Below are 22,086 nucleotides of genomic sequence, written 5' to 3'. Positions count from 1 at the left end.
AGATTTAATAATTGTGAAATTCTATGCACGAGTTTAATGCATCATTTTAAAACAAGCGGTTAACCTATTATCAAGGATTACTGTATTTAAGTATTATTTAAAGTGAAGTTTATTTTTTCTATTAAAAGAAATACAAACGATTTGGCTCCAGTAAATTTTTAGTTTTACTTCAATTTGAAACTTTCTCATTACGCATTTTTCAAATCAAATATAGGATAAAGAAATATAATCTGATATATATGTGACATTTTTCAAATTTTTGGATTATTGTAATATCAAAGAATTTTTAAAATTGACTAAAAATCCGGTTTTCTTATGTCCGTTATTTAAATATAGAACACTTTATCTGGGTAACTCTTTCTGCTTGCGTCACATGGCAGTAAGTCTTTACAATGCCTTATTTAATCAGTGCTTAAATTTTTCTCACTCAAAACTATATTTCAGCTAAAAACATTTTTATGGCTACATCATAAGATAATATTCAGTCAGAAGTTAGCAGATAAATAAATTTATTTTAACACGATGACGTTTATAGGCTGTCACACATCTGTAAACTGCATCATACGATATACACGATGCAATTTTTTTCCGGAACTTTCCGTAGAGCATGATCATTGGATTAAGTTACCAAAATTGTCGGAAACGTCTTGAGTAGTAGGTGTACACTGAGAAAGGTTTTTAAAAAATTATTAAATTCTTAATTAAAAATCAATTAGATCATAATTATAAATCATAACATAAACTTTAATGTCTCTCCTTAATAACTTTAGAGTAAATAATTGTACAAAGGATGCCTTTATATCACTTTAAAATCCAACACCAATTATCATTTCTGCAGAACTGTTTCGTTAATATTTATTACAACATTTAAAAAAATATATATTGTGAAATATATTTTATAACAAATATTTTCAATGTTTTAATTACTAAACTGGAATTTGTAGTTGAATTGAATATATATTTTTAAGCTATTGTGTATATATATTTTAAGTGCACGTTACAGCTGCTTTACAATTGAACGCGAATTTAAAATATAAAATGAAGACGAGTTTAGTTTAGTTATATTAACGTCTCGTTTGAAGCAACACTAGGGCTATTTTGGGACGGATTTCGTCATTTTGAACCGAGGTCAGATGACGAGGACGACACCTGAGCTGGCACCCCCTCTCTACACCACACCAGCGGGAGGACGTTTGGTCATGACGGATTTAACGTGCAACAGACCCCCTTACACGACGATTCTTCGGTGGAATCGGGTCACGAATCTGAAACCCTCGGTTCCGAAGCCGAGACCTTACCACCAGGCCACCGCTGCCCTAAAATAAAGACGAATAAAATATTCTATTGCATGGTTTCGGACGGACAAACAGTTCGAATCTCTTTCATTTGACCCTAATGCCATATTTTCCTTTTTCTTTTCCATACTTTTTAAATTCACAGGAAATTTTATAATAAAGAATTTGATAGAAAAATGTATTATTTTGGAAACTTCAAAGTTTTTAATGCTTTCACGTAGGCGCTTTTCCTAAAAATCATCTTCTCTGTCTTCGGAACTTCTTACAAAGTTATTTATTGAAATGTATAAATATAAAGTGCGAAATTCATTATAACATAATAAACTTAATTGCCTTTTGTGAAATAATACATGGAAACATATCTGATTTATGAAATTATTGGAAAACATTAAAAAATATATTTTTAACCCGTAACTGGAGACGGGAGTTAAAATGACTCCGCGTTGTTCTTTAGTTCTGATTATCATGTGGTATTTTGTTCTTGAATACAATCATCTCCTCAGTACCTTCAAGTTGTTCTTTCAGCAGTATGTTGACAAAAATCTAAGTATGAACACGTGCGTACAACAGAGTTATTCCTTTTCAAAGTTTTTATTGTTATTTAGGGAGTCATTAACTCTATGCCCCTGAAACTGCTTTTAATTTGAATAATGTGAAAAGGACAAAGGAATATTCTTAAAATAATATTTTATAAATATGTATTCTTCATTTTCGTTTGTTAACTTATAACAGTTATTAACATTAGCTTAATTCTTTAATATCTAGAGGAAATGACTACTCATTAAAATATTGTTAAGGTTTTTGTTATAACATCTTTCCAACATTTTATATTATAACATTTAACATTTTTAATAATAATATTTTTGGTTATTACATGACGTCCAGGATGTATTGTTTCCAAAATAAATCCCAATGCTGTTTATAAAAGCCAAAAAAGGAAAAAACAATGGAGTCATTTTGACTTCATGTCTCCAGTTACGGGTTAATACACTTTTTTTACTAAACTTCTTCAAATAAAGTTCTTCATTCATTTAATATTTTTTTATCTGATAATAGGCAGCAAAATAATTTTCAGAATTTACAAATCAAATTTATGATTTTTCTCATTTGATATAAATAGTATATGTGACGTCTTGGAGTGACGTATCAATGACACTCCGTTGCTGTCACGGCAAATAACGATCAGCTTGCCAATGGTATCACGTCGATGCCATTAATTTTCATACCGTTCACAAATGTGTAACTCTCGAAATGTATCTTTATCATATCACACGAAATAAAATAACGAAATCACAGAACTAAAATGCAAAGAAGATTCGTTGGTTAGACTAATGGGGAAAATACGGCTATTGTTTTGCAAATCCTTTATCGTTCGTTGAATATGGTAATTTTTAGAATTTTTGACCAAATCTTAATCGGGATGGTTGTGATCCCATTTAAGAAACTTTAAGTATATAATTTCAAATAAAGCTTAATGATAACTTGACGCATATACAAACGAATAATTCAGTTTACTAGAAATTTTTCAAAGGCGATTTCAACAAAATGGCATTCACTCTTTTTTTTCAGTTATCACAATTCTCATTCCCCTCAAAGAGAAATATATGGTTTAATAATCTCTAAATGATAAAATATGTGTTTTCATTCGCCAGTTATTTATTCCGAAATTCGTCATTAGAACAAATGGCTAAAGTTGTTTGACATTGTAACGGACTCTAATTTATTAATCAAATTAGAGACAAATTTCACGATAATTATCTCGTTTTAAGCCATTTTATTTCTAATTTTGTTTTTTGTTTGTAAACACGGAATTTAGTTATCGGTCTATCTCTAGTTTGCTAATGTTCTAGAATAAAATTATGATTTTTTTTACCTTTTGACAATTATTTTTAGTATTCTAATAATTTATTATAGAATGGTTATAATATTCTAATTGTCAGTAAATCGATTAATTGAATTAAAATTTGGTCCGTTATGAGTGGAACCAGCAGACGATGTACTTGTGGAAATCGTTTTCAAGATTTCATATCATTTAGAATAATAAATTGTAAATTGAAGAATAAAAGGTAAAAAAAAAAAGAATTAAAATAATTTTTTTATACACTAATAAAGTTCATTTTAGGAAATTCCTTTTATTAAATTTATTTTTGAATCCTAAATTAAAAAAATTCATGTAGCTAGATAGCAAATGTATGCCACTTTATTTAGTAATTATGTGGTTATATATATATATATATATATATAATATAGCTGACTTCTTAATTTCCTATTTTAGAAATCTGTGCAACTTAAATTTTTTTTTTTTTTTTTTTTTTTGAAAAACCGGATCTTTTAAATAAAATTCACCTAACTATTCTTTTTCGATAAGTTCGTTTTCATCTATTTTGATCCCGACGCATGTCACTTATAACTGATTCATTCTGTATTCTCTTTCAAAATAATGTGAGAAACATCTTATATAGATTTCACAGTCAAGAGTAAATATATTCATTAAGAACAAAATCAACTCCAAGATATTTTATAAAGAAAGTAATTGCATTTTTTGAGGTTAATGAACATCTTCCGTACTGGTAGTGTATTCTATAAATGGAATTTAGTAACAAAAATGCAAAAGTTTTCGAATTGACCATTTCATTTGATTGGTTAATTAGTTATCAACACATTTGTTAACTTTACGAATAGCAGTTTAGCTAACTGAATGATTTGAAATGTCATATTGAAACACCTGGATTTTTATTTCATGGAAATATTTGGCGAGAACTTAAAGCAACTTTCATTTCAATGTTAAAGTTATCCGAAAATAAATGTAACCAGCAATTAATGTATAGCTAAAACCACATTATATAGATGAAGTGTTTATGTGTATTTTCTGAGATTATTAAGAGAAACTCTTATCATGAGATAAGATAATTTTCAACAGACTCTTAAAATTTGCTGAATCGTTTCTATTGTCCAAAAGCGTGCCGACGAACTCGCTTACACACGGAACCCTATGCACTGCTCACTGTGAATTCGCCCATCGGGATTTGCAAGATTGGACGACATCTTTCGGTTCACCCTGAGTTTTCCCGCTCGCCGTAACCTGGGAACCTTAAACGAATCTGCAAGATCAAATCTGCAAACGAAGAACTTCTAAAGCAAGTTCTCTTCCTTTTATGGTGACTCACCGTTGTGCTCACTTCAGTTCATGATTCACATTGGGATCGATTAAATAGGCGAATAGGCATCCCACAGCAACAAGAGGCTTCGAACCAGCGACATATTTTTGAATTTGCATATAATTGTCGCCATTCAATACATAACTATATACAAATACAAAATTATATAATTTTGTATTTGCATATAATAATATAATAACAAAGGCTGAATAATCAAACTTTTTCAAAGTAAAATACAGTATTTTCTCAATTAATTTTGAAACATTATTCTATGAGCGTTTTAAGCTGCGTTATTTTATAATTCTAAAAAAAACGTGGTCTTTTATAATTTTAACAAATGTTCGATTCTATAATTAAATATTATTCAGATAGCGTTACAGAAAGTTTTGTCATTTTATTTTCTATTTGGTATAAAATTACTTTTAAATTTCAGCTGCGTATTTTTTATGCCATTTATTGAAACCAGTGTGTTTGGAAAGTGATCTGCAATGAATGTTTTTACTATTTCAGTTTGTCAAAATTCTATATTTGAAACAACTTAAACAAATATGAAATTAAAATCGATAAAAATAGTCGGTTTTGAAAGTTTTTTTTTGAGGGGGAGGGAACGATATTTACATTGTCTAAGGGGTTTAAGAAAATTTAATCCTATTCCTGGCTGGTAATTTACAAGAATGACTCACAAACTATTCGATTGGCAAGTGTATATACGCTTTTAAAATAAATAAATTGTAGAGATTTTCGCGAATAAGGTTGAATCTTAATGACCCATCACCGGCCACAATATAAACCCTACCTTAGAAGGCACGTCTCGTCATCGATGGGCATAGCTGTCTCCACACCATTTGCTCCCAGGGAAGCGAGAACCAACCACCATACCGGAAGCATCTCATCCTCATATTTGAAGTGGGATAAGTTGTAGCGGTAAAAGTTTCTCATATAATTTTAATGAAATTCTGCATTAACTCATATTATTATTAATCTTATTCAAGTAATTGTACATTAATATTTACATAGATTTCAATTGAATTTTCTTTTCATTTTTTTTTCTTCTAGAGAATTCGAGAACGTCGTTCGTTATTTCGAAACATTCATCGATCTGATACCACTGTCTTTTGTGCTTGGCTTCTATGTTTCTCTCGTCATCGGCAGGTGGTGGAATCAGTTCGATGCCATACCATGGCCAGACAGGTCAGTGCATATTCTTTTTATATTACATGCCTTGTCGGAAGTAAAACATGCCAATAAGCTTTCTGATATTAATTTTCTTATCCTTGTTTTCCCTCTTTAGTTAATAAAAAATAATCAAAATTTAAGTACTAAAATTATCGTTTTCTGCCTTTTGAATTACTCGAAGAATTATTTTGTTTATGAACTAAGCAAATAAAAGATTATATATGTAGTTAGATTTGATTCAAAATTTGATATATGTCTATACCATAGATTTTAAATCTTGTAATGTCCTGATCTAGACTGATGAAATAACGAAGCAGAATTTCCAGACAATTCGTTATTTTACAGCCCTATATATACAAAGAACAATTTGTTAAATAAATAGTTATTTACACCTGTAGTAGGAGATACAACAGTCAAAGTCGAAGGATTTCTTGAAACTCAGTTCTCCATCACATCAACACGACCACTCCAGGGGTAGTTTCTCAGACTCCGAACTCGTGGGCGTAGTCCAACCGTTTCCTGCAATTCGTTTCTTCTCTCCTCCTAAAAAAATATCTCCGCACTTTATTTCGGCGACAATCTCCTCCTTTTAATTTACATTGGTCATTTGAGCTCTCTTTCGGCCATATGCTCTTCAGCAATATGCTCTCTCAGCGACGCCAGTGGGTCGTGGGAAGGTCCTTTCATAAAGAGAAACATCTAGCCTCCAGATGTTTGGACACCCCTTTCTCTTTGAAGGTACTATCAATACCTCTTGGATGAGGAATTCCACATGTGGTCTTTCACTGTAGTCGCTAATGAACAGATGCGAGACCACCCAGGTGAAAAGATCCACCATCTGGCTATCTCGAGGCGTTTAGTAAGTAACAGCGACGACACAGCTGGCTGTAAATGTCTTATCAGTACTGGGAAACGGGGAATGTTACAATCTGTATACCAAATTTTATCTATATAGCTCTCTTCGTTTTGTAATTCTCGTGTTAACTTATATTCGAATAGCCGGACTTCCTCAGAACGGATTTTACTCGAAATTTGACAGAAATCTACAAATTTGTTGTAAAGACTGTATACCAAATTTCATCCGTCCAGCTCAAAGCGTTTTTGAGTTATCTTTGTCACATATAGGGTGACGGACATTTTCTGAAAATGTGTTTTTCCAATTCAGGAGGTCTAAAATGTAGGGATTCGTCAAAATTTCAAGTTCAAATCTTCTGACGATAACATATATTTTCTCTATATCGCGTATATGGGAAAATAAAAAAATCAAACGAATTAAAATGCTTGCCATCTTATTGCGGAAAATATTTTCCAATAACTTGAAAAACAGTTCGTTTAGGTGATACCAAGAGATTATTGATTCATTTATCAAGTAATTATTAGTTCAGTCAATCGATTTATTCAGAAACAGTTGCACAATAAGATTGACAAGTTAAGAGTAACAAGAGTAACTCGTTGACAAGTTAAGAGTAACTGAACGTCACAGACGTAGTTGTGCTTTATTGCAAACATTAAAATGCAAAAATAGATAATTTTTTTAAAAAAAACCTCGCGATATGTATTATTAGGGAAAAAGATTCTGTATTCTACTCATGATAAATCTTTTCAATATAGTATTTTCAATTACAATGTTTTCCACATAAAAAAGAAAACCATAAGAAATCCTTTCTGAACTTGTACCTCAATTGTACTGAAAATATATAATAAATTCAGTGAAGAAATATAAAAAATGGCGGCTCATTAGCAGTCAAAGTAATTTTAAGATTAACTGAAATCAGATTTTGATTTTTATCCTTAGGTTGTGCTATATGATTGGAGCCTACGTGCACGGTGCGGACGACAGAAGTCGCATGATTCGTCGTACCCTCGGACGCTACCTGATTCTTCTGCAAGCCATAACATTTCAGTCAGTGAGCACCGCAGTCAAGAGGCGATTCCCAACCAGTCAGCATTTCGTGAGTGCAGGTGAGTGCATCAGATTGAAAGATTATTTAATCAGTTTGCAGGCAAGATCTTGAAGATTGATAGAAAAATGAATTAAATTTAAGATCACAAGACAAGTTGTAAATATAATGCATTATTATTCATAGAAGGAGAGAATAGAAATACACCGGTGTTTATAAATTGAGGGACAAACACGAAATATTAGCTTTTGCACATAAAAGTGAATAGAGGATGGCCAAATAAAGAAAGACTTAATATTAGGGAAATAAGTTACAAGCTCACCTGATGAATACGCAAACATTTTGCACCACATTAGTTTCAAAACAATATAAAAAGATTATTGAACATATTTTTTGATAATTTATGTTGTTTTTCCCTTATTTTGTCAAATTATATGAATCAATGAACGCATGTAGACGTTTTTATTAGTGGATTAGTTTAGTTTAGTTTAGTTTAGTTTAGTTATATTAACGTCCCGTTGTAAAGCAACACTAGCCCTATTTTTGGGACGGACCACGTGATTTTGAACCGCGGTCAGATGACGAGGACGACACCTGAGCTGGCACCCCCATCTCCACACCACACCACATCACACCAGCTGGAGGACGTTTGGCATGGATTTAACTTGCAACAGACCCCCTTACACGACGGTTCTTCGGTGGAATCGGATCTCGAACCTGAAACCCTACGGTTCACAAGCCGAGACCATACCACCAGGCCATCGCGGCTCTTTTATTAGTGGAAGGAAGATGAGTAAGAAAATTGTTCAATCAGAAGTGTTACTAGTGAATCTGGAATCGTGAAAGGGAACCGCATGTTGGATGGATATGTAAATGACTTTATGAAAATGGAACAATTACTAGATATCACAGTTCTGAATGACTAAATAAAATTACTGCAAACGAAGATCATTATATACCAGCCAAAAGAAATCGTTAAATAACTGCCATAAAATTGGTACAGAAAATATATACGAGCAATGATACCAGAATATCACTAAGATCAGGCCAAAATCAGGATATTAAAACGTGTTGATTTGTTTGCCCACAAACCAATCAGGTAATCTTATTGAATAATTCCAGCAAAAAGAAGAGATTGAGCTGCCATAAACGCTCTATTTGGAATGAACAAAAAATGCAGAAATATTTTATTCACTGATGAAAGCAGATTTTATTTATCTTCTTCCTGTATTTTGGTATGAATCTGAACCATTCTTCTGCTAACATCTTTGATGTGGCCATTGCATAGGCAGTGGTGCCTGTCAATCCAGACATAATTTTGAAGCGTGTACGCAGTTTTTTGTTTTAGAAATGTCAACTATGAGTGCTGAAACTTATTTCCAAAATATTATATACACCTTCGTATTCACTTATTGAATAAGTCTCATTTTCATGGATAATAATATTTACTATTATCATATGACGTGAGTTGGTGATCTTCTGATAAAGTGTTGAATGGAATGATCTTATTTGAGTTTAATCTGACAGAACATGTTTGGGATGCAAGAAAAGACCCAAGTTCCACTGCTTAACAAAAAAGATCTATTTGGGACGCTTTCATCGAGTCATTTGGCGTTTACAGAATTTACCTCAATTTCTTCTGAATATTCTGGTCAAGAATATGTACAATAATTTCTTTATACATTATAATTTATTAAAGTAAACACATTCCTTGCTAAGATTTCAAAAAAAGAAACTGCAATCATTACAACAATTACGAACAATTTAGTTTTTTCTTCAAAAACATTAATTTGTATGTTTTCCCTTTTGTATCATATATTTCTTTATACATTTTTATAAATCTGATCTCTCTCTCTCTCTCTCTCACTCACTCACACACACTTGCTTTATTATTTTTGTTACAAAGTTTTATTACCTATTTTATAGACACAAGTGTATACCGATCACTGATAAGTATTTTGTTTTTCATTCTAAATTAGCTTGTAAGTCAAATTCCAAAGAAGAGTTGTGAATGTTAATTGATATGATGGAAAATCAATTAGTTATTACCTTCAACATAACCTTAGATGCCCCAAAAGTTAAGTTTAAAATGAAGAAAAGAAAAGAAACGAATTTACAAATCTAATAATTTGGGATATAAGTGTCATTATTCCTTTCTCGTACACTTTGTATTTTTTGTAAAACTTCGAAAGGAAATGCTAAATTACGTAAAAAAATAAAATCACGTTGATGAAACAGGCCTAACTTTATTGTTCCCATTTCAGGCTTAATGACGAAAGAAGAGCGGACAATATACGAGAAGCTGGAAGCTCCTTATGGTAAGTGGTGGCTCCCCGCCCAGTGGTTCAGCGCCCTGGCAATGAGGGCCAAAAAGGAAGGGAGAATTAAAGATTCGATCTTGCTGGATGGCCTCTTCAGGGTAAGTGGCTCTTCCTCGAATATATTAAAAGCGTCGTAAAACCGAATGGGAGAATTTTACCTTCACCGTTGCTTGACACTTCTCTATCTCTACTACTAATAAAGATGAATGCCTCTGTGTGTGTGTTTGCGTGTGCTGGTGTACTGTAGGCCAGACCGCTTGATCTACAACTATTAAGTTCGGTACATGTATACCTTGGAGGGTGAAAAGTGCATCTGGGGGAGATTTTTTGAAAAAAAAGAATTGATACGTCAAAAAAAATTGAGATAAATATCGGCAAAAAAATAGCTTGCAAATGGATATAAGAAAATTATGTAGCTAAGTAAAAGAAATGATAAGCTAGTGATTTTTCCCCCCGGAGAAAGAATTGTCATTGCTATCTGATTTCACTATGTTTCATAATCATTCAGCAAACAGAAAAATTTATTTTAGTATTTCCAAACATTCTTTAAGCATTTGTTTCTTTACTGGGCAGTTTCAGTTATGCCATTTAAATTCATTAATTATTATATCTATTAATATCGATTAAAAAGTTATACAGGTTGTATAAAATATAAAATCATGCTTTTAAGATGTTTCCAATTTCTTTTATAGGAGTTTGTATTATACAGAAGTGCCTGTGGAACAATGTTCAACTATGATTGGATAAGTGTTCCGTTGGTGTATACACAGGTAAGATATATTGCTTTTGCTAAGGAAGCATTGTTAGTTTAATACAATATTAATTGTACGAAGCACATTTTTACGTTATACTAGATAATATAATATAAACTATTTTGTGTGCAAAAAAATCGGCCATCTTGAGTGTAATAAACATCCAGGGTCTGTTAAAAGACGGAAAAGGGGACCTTGATTTTTAAAAAAAGTGAAAATGGTCATTCTCTGACCTCGATTCCCTTTATATAATCCTGTTTCTTACAGGGAAATTCTATGATGATTAATTATTATAAAAACATGTAATCTTAATACTTTAGGTGTAGGAATACTTAGGAAGTTGACCAATTACAAGAAGAATGAATGTCTAGAATGAATCTTCAATATCAATTCAAAATAATAAATGCTATCATCAAAAATTTCCCGAATAAAACAATTTTTTCCAAAGCTATGAAAGATCCATTACATCTTCGAGGGTTTACAACAATATAGTGAAATTAATTCGTAGCTTTGTAAAATGATTTCTGAAAAAAATTTGCATAAATGACATGAAGCGAAAGCTATTTACATTTGACAGCCAATGGTGGGATTCTCTGAGAAAGACGAGGGAAGGGACACTTTTGTCCTGAAACTAAGACAGAAGGAAACTGGGACATCCTGAAATCGTTTCAGAATGCAGAGAATATTCCAAAGTGGATCGATTAATGTCATCTCCTTTAAAATATGCCAGTGGATACAAACTTCAACAAATGTCACTTCTATTCTTCCTGTAAAATAATATTTGTCTGTCTGGGGAAAAATGGCAATTTTTCTAATTAACCAAAGGAGTTCCTTTTCCAAAGACTACATTGGCAAAGGAGACATTGGCTAAAAAAATACCACTGGCAAAGGAGACATTGGCTAAAAGAGTACCATGGGCAAAGGAGATATTGGGTAAAGGATTACCTTTGGCAAAGGAAACATTGGATAAAGGAGTACCAATTTTTTATCAATTGCTGTAAAGCAGAGAAGCGAATTGCTTCTGTCTTCCTCGGCGTGAATTTTTTCACCATAATTGGTGAGCCAAATGAATCGAAGATAATAGCAATCGATAATGATTTTTATAATTCGAGTTATCTTCTGGGGATCAAAAAAATGCTTTTTTGACATTATATCTGACTGCTTATGGACACAATAGCTGAAAAACGTTTTGAGGTAGATAGATGGAATTTGGTATACAGACTACAGACTAAGAATCTCATTTTATATACACTACAATATTTCATACGATAGGGTTATATTTTCATCATAAAAGTCATTGGTTATCTTTCATTTTATTGCTAACTTTATGGTTATATCGTTAGTATATTCATAAAAGTATTTATAAAATTCATTAATTGCTCCAACATTTCTGAATACAATAATTCGACTGTTACTTATGGACCAGTCTTTGATCTGTGCTTCTCAATTCCTACAGGTGGTTACACTTGCCACGTACACGTACTCCGTTGCGTTGATGGTGGGGAGGCAATACTTAGATCCAAGCAGGGGAGACGATAAGCACAAGGTGGATCTTTATATTCCCATCTTCACACTTCTGCAGTTCTTCTTCTATGTGGGATGGCTGAAGGTAAGGATTTTCTTTGTCATAATCCAGTTTTTATTCTTTCATAAACGAATTGTACAAAGCGAAAGTATTGTAATTGTCAAAGCATTCGAATTCGAGATTGTGATGAATCTCCTTTCAACCTCCTCGAGCCCGAAAAGCCATTTTTCGGCATCATGTATGCCTGCCCGTTAACATGATAACTCAGACTCTTAGAGCTGGACGGATAAAATTTGGTATACGGGCGTAAGACTAAATTTGTAATTTTCTATCAATTTTTGAAGCAAATCTATTCAAAAGGCATTTATCCCCTTATTCTTATTTAGAGGACCCATTGTTCGAGTAAAAATGAATTCATAACTAGAAAACGTAGAGTAAAGTTGATAAAATTTAGTACAGAGGCTTAGCATCTAAAGTATAGAGTTTTATAAAATTTTGAACCGAATCTGCGAAAACAATTGATGTTCTGTCGGTCTATAGTTTTACAAGAATTTAAATGCAATAATTCAAGTGCAATAACTTGAATCAGTTCAAATTAGTATGCGATCTTGTGATTAAAACTATAATTCCATGACAATTTTGTTTTCATTCGGTTGGCAAAAAAAAAAAAAAAAAAAAGCATCCAAAGACATTTAGTTTCTTTTCTTTATTAAAATCAAATTTATAACTAATTTAATAATTAACACAATATTAATTTATTGATTACAAACAAATTTTCCTGATTAGAAAATCAGCAAATTAAGACAATTGAAAATGGACTTCGATAGTCAATTCATGATATATTTAAAGTTAACATTTTCTGAAAGGCTCTATCATAATGTTAGCACATAAAACACAACAACACTGAGCACTTTCAGTTTTAAAATGGTAGTTTAGAATGTTATAACTCTTTTTCTATCATTACATGATATCGCGTGCTTAATTATTTTTTTCTTCAACTAAGAAATATGTAAAACTTTTTAAAAACTAATCTAGCTACTGCAGTAGGTCAATGGAAAAGTTTATTTCGAAATTTCAGGACCTTCAGAATTTTTTTTCAGAATTTACGAAGGTTCATTTTATGATGTATATTAAGTCTATAATTATGAATGCAGAAATTTTAAATCGCCTCCTGATCGTTGTTCATAATGATCCTGCGAAATCCCAATTGATTTATACACTGAAATACACAACTGTTTTAAAAAATCGGTCTGTTTCAGTTAAATTTTTTGAATTGTTATGCGTTTAACTATTAAAATTGTTTTCGAGACAAAGGAAAACAAATCATTACACCCTATCAAATCAATATACGAAAACAATTAATCGACTCTATTTGTATTCGTGTGTTTAAGTATTCATTAAACCGCAGTATCTGCTAAATCTAACGATTTCAGATCTTTTCGTAGATGATCTTTTTTTTTCTGTGCTACTAAAATTAACTTCCCTGTATCCTTTATTACAGGTAGCTGAGCAGATTGTAAACCCATATGGAGAAGATGATGACGATTTTGAGCTGAATTGGTGCTTAGACAGAAACGCTCATGTAAGAAATGAATAATAAAACTTGCGACACGGACGAAAATTAAGTGAAAAACTTTGAAATCATAATTTTTAAAAAATGTTTTGTATTCTTCCGCAATGGCAAAAATACAGTACACTCCCGAGTATCCGGTCACATGTGATGAAAGGACAGGTCGGATAACAAAAATGCCGGATAAGCCGGAGTTCTATAAACTCATTTCTTTACCCACAAATATCAGAAGAAAGTTTTTATACCAAAACTCATTGTTACAATACGTATTTTCTCGCTTCTTATTGAGTACTAAGCGTTCCATCCATCTCAAGTCACGTATAATGTTAACGCGACCGCGGATCCAGTGAAACATAGAAGCAGTTGCCAGTAAGCTATCGGGTTAAAACATAAGGCTCTTTACTGGTAGTTTATATATGTTTATATACTGCACTACAAGAATTTATTAGAGAAAAAGCAAGTTAACGGATATAACTTGTTCACATTTTAACATGAATTTTGTACACTTCACTGTGGTATACGGGATATTACGGCACAATGCGTTTGCAATTTTTGTACCATATTAACATTAAATAATTTGTCCTTTTTTTAAAGTAAGGACAAATTATTATTAAATAAATAATTTGTCCTATCATAAAATTTTTTCATAATTTTACTCAATTTTTAAAAGTGTTTTTAATACATTAAGTTCCACATCAAGCATCGGTGACGAACACTGAATTTTCCGTTCGGGCCGCGTCAATTGCTGATGACTGATGGTTGACGTAAAATGTTTCATACAGTCTGAGACAGTCGCCGGTGATGGACAGTAAAAAATACGATATAAAACAAAAAATTACATTTTATTAATAAATTTAGTAAATGCGATAAAATTTTCACTATAAAAATTATTTTAATAGGTTTCAATAAAACGCAGTAAACATGTTTTGTATGAGAGGGATTTAAACAGCATGAACATCGGTGGGGACTGCGGGCCAAATGGAATAAAATATAGGCGTGGCGTTTAGTATTTCATAATATTTCCATTGTTGTAATGAAATTCAAATAACTTTTTTTTCCATTATTGATGATTCAGTTTATTTTTTCCACACTGAAAAGGTATTTGTTTAAAGTAATAAAAAGTTTAATGAAATTCTTGAATTTTTTTAAAAAAAATCCAGGGTAATTACATTTATAGTTTAATTTCAAAGGGAAGTAATGTTGAAACCTGAAAAGTTCATTCAATTTTAAACTCTGTTGACTTTTTCTGTGATATAATTCGATGTATAAAAATATGCATAGCTTATTTAAAATCTTACCTTTTTTATTGTAATACGTAATAGTTTTTTTGTTGAATGATATATATAATATTGTTATATAATCCCATGAGATATTACGTAGATTATAAAATGTATTCTGTAGTGCACTTCAGCGTTGTATTTTCACGGACTTGCTTTAATTCAGTACTCCTTCTGCTGGATTAATTGAAATGTAATAATTTCCCATTTAAAATTCGAAGTTCGAATTTTTCGTCGAATGACTTTGAACTGGGAGACGTACAGGGCAATGAGTATATTTGTGTAAGGTTTCTAAAATTGTAATAAATAAATGATTACCAAAATTTGAAGTTGAGTAAGCCTTTAAGTATAAAAAAATCGATTTCAATATGAAAGACTCTTTCTGAGATAAGTATAAAAGATTCGATTGCAATTTTTGGTTACAAATGATCTCGGAAAAATGGATGGTCACCGAAGGTGAATAGCTTAGCAATAAAGTATTGTAAATAAGTGAACATACTGTTATGTTCATTGTTGTAAATGCGTATCAGCATACGTACTTTAAAATGCTGAATTCAATTGATCATACTAAATATTTCAGAATCTATGTACAGTAAAAAGTTTGTTTCTTAACCACATATGATTGTATACTTCTCCCTTATTTACCAGATGACCTGATGGTAAAATCTCGGATTCGGAACAGGAGAATTTCAGGTTCGAGACCCGATTCCATCGAAGAACCGTCGTGTAAGCGGGTCTGGTGCACGCTAAATCCGTCGGGGCAAAACGTCCTCCCACTAGTGTGGTATGGAAGTTTCGAGGGGGCGGGGTAGCAGCTAATATGTTGTCCCCGTCACCTGAATGCGTTCAAAATTATGAGGTCCGTCCCAGAATAGCCCTAGTGTTGCTTTAAAACGGGACGTTAATATAACTAAACTAAAATTAAAGCGACTCATTTACTCTATCAAAGAATGGTAACAGAAATAAGATTTTATATCTGTTCATCTGTTGATATTCCAACAAATTCTTCTGTCGTACAATTGGTACTCATTCATCCTATCAAGGAATGGGAAGAGAAGAAAGGTAGATTTAATATCTGTCCTTCTGTTGGTATTCCAACAATTCTGCTATCATACAATTCAAAGTTGAAAGAGTAAATTTATTAAATGGATTCAAAATGTTTTGCATTTTGTAATGCAAACTGAATTTTGAGGGCTCGTAAGGAAAAAGGCAACACTAGAGTTATTCTGTATTTTCCTTTCAGTAACTTTTTCATATTGATTGTAAATAGTTCTTGTTATTCATAAACTTCATATCTAATAAATATTTATTACACAAAATCTTCACTTTTTTTCATTGCAGATTGTATATCTCGTGGTAGATCATTTCCACGCCAAACACCCGAAATTGCATAAAGACATGTACTGGGATGAAATCTTGCCACAACTACCTCAAACCAAGATATCTGCCAAATACATCAACAACCCACAATTGGGATCTGCATTTAACTTGGAGTAGGTTTAGAAACTTTATTTACATTTCGCATTATACCTTTATATTTAATAATCTAAACTGTAGAATATTTAAATCTCTGTTGAGCTAAAAAAAATTAAAAAATGTGTTCATTATATGGCTAAACAGGAATTCCATTGGTTAATTGATTTTACCTTGGCTGTATTGGCTTATTTAAATTCAATAAGTCAATTAATAAGTGAGTTTGTTAATAGGAAACTTTTTACGAAGATTTTAAAAACTTTTTTGTAATACTGAGAAATAGTGTTAATGTGCTATGAAAAAATATTCACATCAATTATTCTATTTAAACTCGTGTCTTAGAAGTTATTGCTTTAAATATCTTATCATCAAATTATTTACATGTGATTAAAGATACCTTTATACTGTTCCTAGTTTTTCTGCGTTAAATTTATTTTGCTCAAATATTCACCCGTGCTAAATAAAAGTAATTTGATAGAGAGCTCGCTCAATTATCAAGACTCCTAAGACAGATTTGAGGCATATACGAGCACTTCCGCTGAGTAGTTTTCGTTACAGAGCATAGAATTTTCTAGAAGAATTCTACAAATTCCGCACCTAGTAGAGATGTCACTATAATTCTTGTATTTTCTGGAACATTCATTTTTGTTGTCAAATTCATAGACAAATGGGAGCCAACATTTTTGCATTTAATAAAAAAAAATTATGACGGTTTACAGACCAACAATATCATCCAATAGACCAAGAAGAAAAAGGCATCCGCAATATCTCTTGTTCCTTTGAATTAAAGCATTACATAAATGGGAATGGGAATAATAGGATACAGAATGTTCATGCCATTTATGAAGATTTTGAATTTACATTTGAACTTCAAATATAAAATCTTACTTAGCTTGAAATCTGCTTCAATACCATATTGCATTTTCCTGCTGAGTACTGTGTATTGTTCAATATCAAAGAAGGCAAGAAAAAATGTTTTGATTCTCTCGTATATAAAAATTCATAAAAGTTTGAGGAACTTCAGAGCTATTTTACAAGGATAAAGCAGTATGTATTGATCATTAATTCATGTTCATACATAAATTATGGATTGTTTATATTAATGCATTGATACCATTCCACATTCCTTTACAGAGTGAACCCTGCAGATGCAGAATTTTTACCCATGGATACTCTTCTGGAAGAAGACAATGAAGCAAATGTTTATTCCAGTGATTCAGTCAAACAAACATCTGGAATTCGCTACAGACCCTCTTTCCTCATGAATATCCTGAATTCAAATTTCGGCCAGAGCATCCGCCGTAGATCCACTCTTAAGAATGAGAGTTTCAGGGAACCTCAAGGTCATGTGAATCCAGCTTTTGTCCTGAACAACGAAAAATTCCCCCAACCGAAAGGAAGTACACCTAGTCACAGCCGTAAATCCAGCATTGCGAGGAGGTCCAGTCCCACTCACAGCAGGGCATCTAGCATATCCTTCCACCCCAGCAGCATCAGTCGTCATAGGCACAAGCTCTATGACCTTCAGCAAGCAGAGGCCAGTAGCCTTCCAAATGGAAGCATTCCAGAGTGCGAAACCAAAGGATTAGTATCTGCTATAAACACAGCCATGGCTCCAGTAGTGGGAAACTTTGAAAGTGTACCTACCATTGTCAGTGAAACTATCGACCAAAATGCAGAAGGAGAGGGTGGCCTTATCGCCCACATGCCACCCATTCCAGAAGAACCATCTAGAGTGGTGTCCACCATCAGCCTAGAACCAGTTCCGGAAGCAGCCTCCTCCACACCGATGGACGATGTCCAGAATTTAGTTGCTGAAGCCAGCAAAGTTCTGGAGGAGTTGAATCGAGTGGTCAATGCTCAAGGTCACAAGAAGGACTGTGAATTGAAAGGTTATGAATCTTGTTGCTCATTGGGCAGTGACGACAGTTCGGAAGAGGAAGATGAAACTATGAATGAAACCCAGTTTGAGATGGAAGAACCTGTCGATACGGATTCTGTTGTTATAGATATGCAAAAGCCCGATGGCAATCAGAATGGAAACACATCGCCAGATAATGTGCAGTGAAGCGTATATGCGTTTAGGTTATGTGTTGTTTTAAAAATTTGGATCTGGAATAGTTGAATTTTACTCGCTGCCATTTGCAAATTCATTATATTTGAAATAAAATGATTTTTAATTTTTTAAAGGCTTGTATTATTTTTAGTTGACTTTTTTTATATTTTTTAATAAAGGAAAAGTAATTACGAAAGTAGCTTTCCAAACAAATTTTTTTTAACCAGTTATTTGAAAAATTATTTATTTATAATGGATTAATATTTGCTTAATTTCCGTCAATCAATTTAATCTATGTAACTCGTGATAAGGAAGCTTTATGTCCATTGGATTGCAGTCTCATTTATAGATTGGAAATTTATAATGTTAAATCTAGCATTCTATTGTGATTAATCGCATTTTTCTCATTCTAAATACAGAAAGCTGTTCATTTTTTTTTAATTTGAAGATTGGTTAATGATTTTTAACATTTTCGTTTTGAAAGAAAATGAGAGTTGACTAGAATTTGTTGTGAACATTATTTTATGAGTCCCATTTTACTGACTTACCCCTGTATTATTTTCTATTTCATTGAAAAATTGAATTTAATATAATCTGATTGTTTAATTTCAATGCAAAGAATCTTTTGTTTTTCATATTTAAAGTTATTGTTTTGTTTTCTATTTAGTTGATCCCCCCCAAAAAAATTTTTTGATTCCAAAATTTGCATTTATTTAATATTGGTTGTATTAATTTTCTTATAAATATGCAATTTGCCGTCATTTTATATAAATATTAGAAGCTTTACTGGTGAATGGCTTTTAAAATTTCTATTAGGTACATTCTATTCGCATTTGATGCAGGTGCAGTCATATTTACAGAGATAATACACTGGAAATATATTCTTATGTTCTCAATTTTTTCTTGAATTTTTATGGGTTACATGACCAGCCATCTTTGTGTTCTGTGTTAAATTGACTCTATTTCGATTTTAGCTCTTTCCAGGGAAAAAAATCCGCCCAAGAAATTGAACATGATGAATGATGGTTGTTACTGGCAATTATCGTTGTTTGCATTTAAATACCCTATCAATAACAATGCAATTTTAAAAAGACTTCTCTTCTAATGAGTGCAACTTCTATATTAACGCACGCACCATATATTTCATGATTTTTACTTTTTCGTATATGAAGTATACAAAAGAAAATTCGAACTTTTGGGATTTTGACCATCTCCACGTATTAGGTCTTCCTAATTCCAAGAAAGAAGCACAATTCTGAAATCACACCTGTTTGTTTGTGAACACTATAATTAAAATCTGCTGTGAGATAGATGAATGAAATATGGTATATGGTTCTTACGCCAAATTTGGAGATTTTTATAGAATTTCGAACGAGATCCAATAAGCACAATAACTACAAAATACAAAGAGCTAAATGGATACTATTTGCTACACATTTTTAGCATCTGAAATATAGATACGTATCCAATTTTGAATCAAGTTAGTCAATGGGTTGACCATTGGTCATTCTGTATATTTGCATACATGTAAACGGGATAATTCAAAAGCAAAACGATACATATATAGGAAATTTGGTATGTTATCTTGTAACTAAAGTGGCAGTTCTGTTTGAAATTTTGGTTTTAATTGGTCTAAAAGAAAAGTTATCCAAATTGCATACTCTGTTCTTTTTACTTTTCAGTGAGGCACAAAACTCTCATTTGTAGAACTTTGAAAATAAGATGTCGAAGCCTTCGTGACTTTACAGCTTTGGTCATTTTTGTGCGTGTAGTTATGAATGGGGAGGGAGGGAAGGGGGAAAGGGATAATACTGTTGTTAAGGTGTATGCAAAAAAAATTCTAAATGGCCAATTCTGTTTTATTTATTTATTTTACTGTGTTTTGCTTGTTGTCGACCATCTCGAAATCAATTTCCCACCAAAAGTGGCTCCTTAAAACTTTTGATAAAAAAGCAAACAAACATCCAAATAAAATTCAGTAACCGACTGGTGCAAAGTAGCATCTGGTAGTGAGATGATTGGATTTTTTTTTAATTGTCCATTGTAATCGATACCATTAATAAGATAGTAATATAATTTGAAGTTAGAGCAAATCACACTTTCAAAAAGAAAAGAAAATAGTAAACGTAATTTAAAATTATTTCTCTAAAATATCAATTTCTTAAATTAAATAAATTTCCCAATATATTATTTAATATACTCTAAAGTCCAAGACACTTCAGTTTTATGTTTCTCACATTTCGTGACTGAATCATCTATTTATTGTTTAATTCCTCATGTCATTCAAAGCATATAATGCTCTATTGGATGATTCCTGATTAAGAAACTGTCTAAGACTGCAATCAAGACGGTAAAAAAATATATGGTTGTCAAATAAATTTTTAAGAAACGCAATTTTTTAAAAATATTGAATATTATGAATATAGTTTGTGTAGCCATCGTTTTATTAAAATCATTAATAATATTTTTTAATGCATTAGAATTTTTATTATTCATTAACTGGATATTGTATATTCCATTTGAAAAGTATTGTAAAATATGTGAAGGTAATTTTTTTTAATGTTATATTTGTTTCAAATGTTTTTTTTTATAATCATTTAATTTTTTTATAATCTTTCTCAGTCTGATGACTTTCGGACTCAATATTTGTAAATAACTAAGTCATTAATTGATAATTATTGTTAATTTTACAAGAATATTGTTTATTGTAATCAATATTAAGCATTAATTACTATATTTGTAAATAAGAAAATCATTTATAATTATTGTTGATTTTAGAAGAATATTGTTTATTGTAATCAACATTAAGCATTAATTACTATATTTGTAAATAAGGAAATCATTTATAATTATTGTTGATTTTAGAAGAATATCGTTTATTGTAATCAACATTAAGCATTAATTACTATATTTGTAAATAAGGAAATCATTTATAATTATTGTTGATTTTAGAAGAATATTGTTTATTGTAATCAACATTAAGCATTAATTACTATATTTGTAAATAAGTAAATCATTTATAATTATTGTTGACTTTAGAAGAATATTGTTTATTGTAATCAACATTAAGCATTAATTACTATATTTGTAAATAAGGAAATCATTTATAATTATTGTTGATTTTAGAAGAATATTGTTTATTGTAATCAACATTAAGCATTAATTACTATATTTGTAAATAAGAAAATCATTTATAATTATTGTTGATTTTAGAAGAATATTGTTTATTGTAATCAACATTAAGCATTAATTACTATATTTTTAAATAAGTAAATCATTTATAATTATTGTTGATTTTAGAAGAATATTGTTTATTGTAATCAACATTAAGCATTAATTACTATATTTGTAAATAAGGAAATCATTTATAATTATTGTTGATTTTAGAAGAATATCGTTTATTGTAATCAACATTAAGCATTAATTACTATATTTGTAAATAAGTAAATCATTTATAATTATTGTTGATTTTAGAAGAATATTGTTTATTGTAATCGACATTAAGCATTAATTACTATATTTGTAAATAAGGAAATCATTTATAATTATTGTTGATTTTAGAAGAATATTGTTTATTGTAAT

The 22,086-nt window shown here is 31.2% G+C and overlaps 1 protein-coding gene across 2 annotated transcripts in view; it reads left to right on the top strand.

The window, feature by feature from the left end:
• LOC129987799 (bestrophin-4-like) overlaps positions 1–18,637 on the top strand; it is a 34,334-nt gene extending 15,697 nt beyond the window's left edge. For both annotated transcript variants that reach the window (XM_056095739.1, XM_056095738.1), the window contains exons 3-10: positions 5,510–5,644; positions 7,425–7,591; positions 9,795–9,949; positions 10,544–10,621; positions 12,060–12,212; positions 13,630–13,710; positions 16,317–16,468; positions 17,583–18,637. In XM_056095739.1, the coding sequence (XP_055951714.1) occupies positions 5,510–5,644; positions 7,425–7,591; positions 9,795–9,949; positions 10,544–10,621; positions 12,060–12,212; positions 13,630–13,710; positions 16,317–16,468; positions 17,583–18,516 (1,855 nt within the window). In that variant the 3' untranslated portion in view covers positions 18,517–18,637. The remainder of the gene's footprint in view (positions 1–5,509; positions 5,645–7,424; positions 7,592–9,794; positions 9,950–10,543; positions 10,622–12,059; positions 12,213–13,629; positions 13,711–16,316; positions 16,469–17,582) is intronic.
• The last annotated feature ends 3,449 nt before the right edge of the window (positions 18,638–22,086 follow it).

This window comes from Argiope bruennichi, chromosome 10 (genome assembly GCF_947563725.1).
Source record: "Argiope bruennichi chromosome 10, qqArgBrue1.1, whole genome shotgun sequence".
NCBI classification, from domain to species: Eukaryota; Metazoa; Arthropoda; class Arachnida; order Araneae; family Araneidae; genus Argiope; species Argiope bruennichi.
This window is presented reverse-complemented; position numbering and strand designations above follow the sequence as displayed.